This window comes from Myotis brandtii, unplaced genomic scaffold, assembly GCF_000412655.1.
Source record: "Myotis brandtii unplaced genomic scaffold, ASM41265v1 scaffold454, whole genome shotgun sequence".
Lineage (NCBI taxonomy): Eukaryota > Metazoa > Chordata > Mammalia > Chiroptera > Vespertilionidae > Myotis > Myotis brandtii.
Window position 1 is genome coordinate 2,768,291 of NW_005367354.1, and position 6,623 is coordinate 2,774,913.

At 43.6% G+C, this 6,623-nt stretch overlaps 1 protein-coding gene across 2 annotated transcripts in view; it reads left to right on the forward strand.

Annotated features, from left to right (window-relative positions):
* DNAJC27 (DnaJ (Hsp40) homolog, subfamily C, member 27) overlaps positions 1-6,623 on the forward strand; it is a 20,255-nt gene that overhangs the window by 7,856 nt on the left and 5,776 nt on the right. Inside the window, exons 3-5 of one of the 2 annotated variants that reach the window (XM_005874969.2) lie at positions 1,964-2,033; positions 3,947-4,111; positions 4,614-4,736. In XM_005874969.2, the coding sequence (XP_005875031.2) occupies positions 2,007-2,033; positions 3,947-4,111; positions 4,614-4,736 (315 nt within the window). In that variant the 5' untranslated portion in view covers positions 1,964-2,006. Of the gene's footprint in view, positions 1-1,963; positions 2,034-3,917; positions 4,112-4,613; positions 4,737-6,623 lie in introns of those variants that run through there. The other variant, XM_014546672.1, reaches the window with a different exon arrangement.

The following is a 6,623-nucleotide window of genomic DNA, read 5'->3' on the forward strand; positions in this document are numbered from 1 at the left end:
CCTCTCCCCTCCCCTTCCCCCTCCCTCTCCCCCTCTTTTGGCTTTCTCCACACAGCTGCCAGCAGCTCTCAGCCTCACCCTGTAAATTTTACTTCCAGCGAGGGAGCGAAACTAATATTCCAAGTGTAAAAATCCCAGGGAAGGTTTTGGTTGTCAGGTAGGACAGACGCCTTTCCCTAACTCAGTCAGCTGTGGGATCACTGAGAACATTTGCACTACCAGGTACATGGGGAGAAGGGGTGGAGGGGTACTCCTTGGCCATTCCATCTGTCCTGTTTTCGATATGGTGAACCTCAAATTGCAGTAGTCTGAAGAATTACTTGTAGAGTTTGTCAAAATGCAGATTCCTAGGCTGAGATTCTGATTCCCGGGTCTGCGTTCTCACAGCCCCTCCGCACAGTCAGGATGCAGGAGTCTTCAGGCCGCAGCGTAGGGAAGCCCTGCCCTGAGGTAACGAATGGCCATTTTCTTAAGGCAGTTTCTCTGGCTCCGAAATTAAATTGACCTCTTTGGAGTTCAGTGTGTGAGCACACTGTGTTACTTCCTGACTGTGTCCTTCAGTGCCGTACCTTCTCAAATGCTATCTCCTAAGGCAAAATTTCCTAATATAAATTACTATGCCAGGTCTTTTGTAGATGCTCCCACACTTTTATTTTGTTTGTCTTGCTGTTCGCACGTTCTCTTTTATTAGATGGATTCTGATGTCACAAATGTGCTTCTTACATTTGGTGAGATCTGGTAGAGCACTCAGCAGAGAGGGAATCACGATACGATGATGAGTGGTGGTTAGTTGGACTTAAATGTACAAATACTAGAAAACAGCTGTAGGAAGGAGGGTTTCAGAACTGAAAGTAGATGTTGTCCTTTGGACAGAGAATAGTAATAAACACACCAGGAGACAGCGGGAGGGAGTCGTACCAATGCTAAGACTGAAATGCTTAAAAAAGACGCTTGTTGGTTAATTTATTGTTATAATCTCTATTCTTTAACCTTAGTGGAACCTTTTGGGAAATAATATTTCTGTGGTGAGGACACATTTACATTGAAAGCTCAATTCTTCCCAGTTCAGTTTTTTGTCTTTTTGTTTTTTGTTAAATTCAATAAAAAGTAAAACTTATACTTTTTATTTCAAAATAGTATAAACCCATATTTATTAAAATGTCTATTAGTCTTATCTATGCATAGGAAGAAGTCTGTGGTGATTTTCATCTATGTTAATGATGGTTTTTTCTGGGTGATGTGATTTGGGTTTACTTTTAAGCTTTCATCTTTGTATTTTCCTTTGGTGTTCGAATTATTTATCACGTTTTATTCATTCATTTTCCAGTAGTGATTTTTCTTTTTTTAAAAAAAAAGACTTGAAGCAAAAATGCTGTAATGTTAACAGTAGTTAATTCTAATATTAATGGTTGTTATTTCCCTTTTTGTTCTGTTCTCTATTTTCAAATTTCTGAAAGAAAATTGACTATTGCTATTGCTCAAATGAAGCTAACAAGAAAATTAAACAGATATTGTTAATAATATAATTTGTTACAGTTCTGCATGGTAACCAAGTGTAACCAGTAGTAATTAAGATGTCTTACTAAGGGAAACAAAATATTTTGTTTTCCTTCATCTCGCTCCTACTTGTCCCAAATCAGTTTTCCTTAGTCCCACAGCACGAGCCACCCTTGGTGAGTGAAGGGGGCGGACAGACGTGTCTGAGGGCAGTTGGAGGTGAGTGAGCGCCTGTGCCAGGCGGGCTCAGTGTGTTAGGATCAGGAGGCAGGTTGCCTGCCAAGGTGCGGCTCCTGTTGCAGAGATGATGCGGGATCGGAAGAGGCACTGAGAAGCTCTCTGAAGGTTCATACACACACGCCTTTAAAACGTATAAGTGACAGATATTTCTAAGTGACAAATAACATTAATGTGAATGTAGAAACCATGACCTTTGGGATTTTTTTTTTTCATGTGAACATTTCAGGGTACAAGTCAGAGACAGAGAGATCAAAGTTAACATCTTTGATATGGCCGGACACCCCTTCTTCTACGAGGTAAGAAAGCCTTTTTGAGAAAACCTATATCCAGTATTGTCAGTGGTTTAGCCAAAGATCCTGAATTACCTGAAACAACCCATATTCAAATCATGTGTAAAGATAAGTGTGTTTAGCTGGTGTAAGACATTGTCACTGTTAAAGGACTGCTCTTTTCACTGTGTACCTGAGCCCAGAACGTGAGTGCATTCGTGGCCGGGTACGAGTGATCAGGGTCCGCTCAGCCACACCGGCCCGGCCTGGGTTGGCATTCCTTTCACACCTGGAAAATCCTCTGGTCTCGATTTCTGATGAGGAATCTGCTGTCATTTGAAATGTTTTTCCCCAGAGGAGAGGTCTCACTTTTCTCTGGCCGCTTTCCTGATTTTCCCTTGGTCTTTAGTTTTAGAGGTTGAATTGTGATGAGTTGGCATGGATGTCTTTGCTTTTTCTGTTTGGGGTTTCCTCAGCTTCTTGACTCTGTAGGTGTACGTCTCTTGCCACATTTGAGGAGTTTTAGCCATTATTTCTTTGAGCGTTTTCAGTCCCACCCTATTTCTCCTCTGGGACTCTCCTCTTGTTGTAGTCCCACGGTCCCTGAGGCGCTGTTCTGTTTGTTTGCTTGTTTGTTTCTCTCTCTATTGCGCCTAATTTTATTGTCTGCCTTCTAGTTCTCTGAGTCTTTCCACTGTCCCCTCCATTTGTTGTTGAGCTCAATTTCTAAGCTTTTTCATTTTGGTTATTGTGTTTTTCAGTAATTTATTTTTCTGAAGTCTCCACTCAGCCTTTGCCTGAGTGGGGGGGTGGAGAGGCAGATTTTTTTAGGTGTCTGGCGGAAGTGAGTGGTTATTGTCTAGTTTCTTTGTCTTGTGAGGCTTCCCCTTTCCTGGTCTTCTGTCTAAAGAGAGCAGCCTCTGTTGGGCGTCTGTCTGTCTGCAGTCTGCACCCTGTGGCATTTCCAGATGGACCCCCAGCTCCCTGTCTTGCATGTGTGAGGCAAAGAAAGCCCAGGGAACTCACCATTGTCCGTTCCCTAGCTCCCGAGTTCCTAGCTTGTCTGCCTTCTTCTCTCCACCTTCCCGAGACTTCTTATGTCTGTTTTCTATGTGCTGCCCGGGCGTTTTCCTTGTACTCACAGGAAGAACAGGGAAAAGCGCATCTCTCCATCCTCCTGGAGGGAGAAAAGGAGGCTAATGCACTTGGTGGTGCTTTGCCTTCATCACCTGGTTTCCTCTTCGTAAAAGCCCTGGGGAGTGAGGAGTGTCCTGTTTTGCAGATGAGGAAACTGAGACACCGAGAGGTTCAGGGCCTGCCCCGGTCACACCATAGTAAGTAAGTGTGAACCAGGTGGGCCCGGCTCCAGAGCCGTGTGCCAGTCCACTGTGGCTCTGAGTGTGGAGTCTGAGGTTGCTGCTCAGCTCCAGGCTCAGAGAGACCTGCCTGCCACCCGGGAAAGCCGGCTGCGGGATGGGGTGTCTAATGGCTGTACCTGTTGCTAATATCTGTGTCATTTTTGCCTTAAGTTCTTTTTAATTGTTCACTCAGCTTCCATGTTCTTCCTGAGCAGAACTTGACGTCATTGTGTTATTTTAAGGTCTGCTAACAGCACTTAATGATTGATCGCCTCTGGGGAGTGGAACTGGAGGTGAGGAAGGTCGGGCAGAGGCTGCTGTTTCCATCCCAAGCCCTTCTGCACCGACAGATTTTGTTAATCATGTTACTTTGATTTTGTAAAACGTCCCCTGAAGTGAAGGCCAGCAGATACTGAGATACAACAGCAAATGCTATGAACACACAAAAGAGCGTACTCTGCAAAGTTAATGATTCTCTTCTTTTGAAACAGACCTATATGGGTTTGTACCTTTTCTTATAAAACCACAAAACCCTTCCAACTTGCTATTTCAGATTTTGTGCATCTGTTCTTTTATGTGAAGGTTCGTAACGAGTTTTACAAGGACACACAGGGGGTGATGCTGGTCTATGATGTTGGGCAAAAAGACTCCTTTGATGCCCTTGACACATGGCTGGCGGAAATGAAGCAAGACCTTGGACCTCACGGGAACATGGAAAACGTTGTCTTCGTAGTGTGTGCCAACAAGGTAACCGCTTTGGAAATGGTCCGCTCAGCTTTCTAGATTTATTATGGAGGAGCGCAGCTCTGGGTTTGGGGGAACATAAAAAGGAAAGTTCCTTTTTCAGTAATATAGAAATCAACAGCTTTTCAAAACATAGGTCCCTAACACAAGAACAACAACAAACCAACAGCTGGGTGTCAGGCTTTGATCCATTTTTGTGTCTGGTGGGTACTTGGGGAAGCGGGTGCTAATCGTTACACTCCAATCTGACTGGAGGAGGGCAGTGAGAGGTGAAGAGTGGTCTGGGGAAAGGTGTGCAAGCAGACCCGCCCCCCTCCGTGCGACAGGTTCTCCAGGCACTTGCTTTGCCACAGAAAATCAGCCCCATCCAACATTAGTGGTCGTCTTGTCCCTTTGGGTCCTGCATTTGATGTGCGAGTGCCGGGCTTCATTAAGAACAGTATTTGCCTATAAAGGACCGACAGACCTCACTGGGCCGTCTCTGGCGCTCACTTTGCTGTTTCAGATTGACTGCACCAAGCACCGCTGTGTGGATGAAAGTGAGGGTCGTCTTTGGGCCGAAAGCAAAGGGTTCCTGTACTTTGAAACTTCAGCACAAACCGGAGAAGGAATTAATGAGATGTTCCAGGTAACCCAGCATTTTGTTGTTCTAAAATTTGTGTCGAGACTGCCCATGCCAAATTCTAGTTTAAATTATGAGAAGCAAAAAGGGAATTTCTCATTTGAATGAGCTTTTTCTTTTCAGAAGCTGGTGAGAAAAGGAGAAAGAATATGAATGTGATATGTGTGTGTGATATCTGTCTGCTGTCTATTTCAGACCAGACCTGGCTGATATCAGAGTTACTTGAGGAAATTCTTCAAAATACAGGTTGCTGGGTTCCGGGCCTATTGGAAGTGTAATGTTGTGATGGAGCCAGGAATCTATATTTTGAAAAAGCTTTCTAGGTGATTCCGATGATTATCAAGTTGTTTTTTTTTTTAAATATATCTTTATTGATTTCAGAGAGGAAGGGAGGAGAGAGATAGAAACATCAATGATGAGAGAGAACCACTGATTGGCTGCCTCCTGCACACCCCACACTGGGGATGGAGCCCGCAACCCAGGCATGTGCCCCTGGCCGGAACCGAACCTGGGACCCTTCAGTCCGCAGGCCGACGCTCCATCCACTGAGCCAAGCCGGCTAGGGCGATTATCAAGTTTAACAGCAGCTATTTTACACTTCAGTGGACAGAGAATTTCTTCCAAACCACCTTTGGTTACATTTCTATGCAGATCGGCTTGCCATAGCTAAGATAATCCTATATCGTGGCCATGTGCGGTGGTTACAAATCCAGCCAGTCACACACAAAAACAGGTCTCGCCAATCACGTAGGCAGTAGAAGGATGCATTCACAGTGCAAGCTGAATAGATGGCCACTTTTTAATAATTTACTAATCTTGGATAATTTTAAGGGGAGGAGGCTGTTTAAAGACTAAGTTATAAAGTCAAGTCAACTCTTAATGACAGATCCATTTGGAAGTAAGTGGTGGCATGAATAATGCATTCTTTTCTTACGACTACATCTGATATTTTGGGCATTTTCAGCATTTTGAATAATGTAGCTATACTATAAAGAGTTGTTCTTAATTATTGAGTGGGATCTGACTTAATCTTTTATGCGGAATTTTCTTCTCACAAGCTGTCACCCCTCCTATTGGAAGACAGGTCCCATCCTCGCTGACAGGCTAAGTTGGGCATCAGTAGCTTCTATTTCAAGATCAAATAAGGCTGGTGTTGGCTTGCCACGATTCTCTTCTTGTGAAACAAACCTCTGTGGGTTTGTACCTCTATATGTGCAATAATAATACTTAGCCATTTGAATAGTGTTTACAATTCTGAGGGGTTACATATTGCATCACCTCTAAGACTCGTAGTGTGCGGCAGTTAGCACTCTCATTTCAGATAGGAGAGCACCTGAGAGGAGCAGTGATTTGGTGGCAAGGCATAGATAATAGCTGTAGAGCAGTGGTTCTCAACCTGTGGGCCGCGACCCCTTTGGGGGTCGAACGACCCTTTCACAGGGGTCGCCTAAGACCACCAGAAAACACATATATAATTACATATTGTTTTTGTGATTAATCACTATGCTTTAATTATGTTCAATTTGTAACAATGAAAATACATCCTGCATATCAGATATTTACATTACGATTCATAACAGTAGCAAGATTGCAGTTATGAAGTAGCAACGAAAATAATTTTATGGTTGGGGGTCACCACAACATGAGGAACTGTATTAAAGGGTCGCGGCATTAGGAAGGTTGAGAACCACTGCTGTAGAGGTTAAAGCAGCACTTTCAGTCTGTTAGTTCATTCTCTTTTGGTCTCTGTTGTGTCTCCTGAGATGTTAGCACCCATTCTTACTCCTACTCCATTGTGTGTAATGTCTTTTCCCCCTCCAGTTACTTTCTTTTAAAAAAAAAAACAACAAGTTTGTTTTTTTTAATGATTACAGAGAGGAAGAAGGAAGGAGA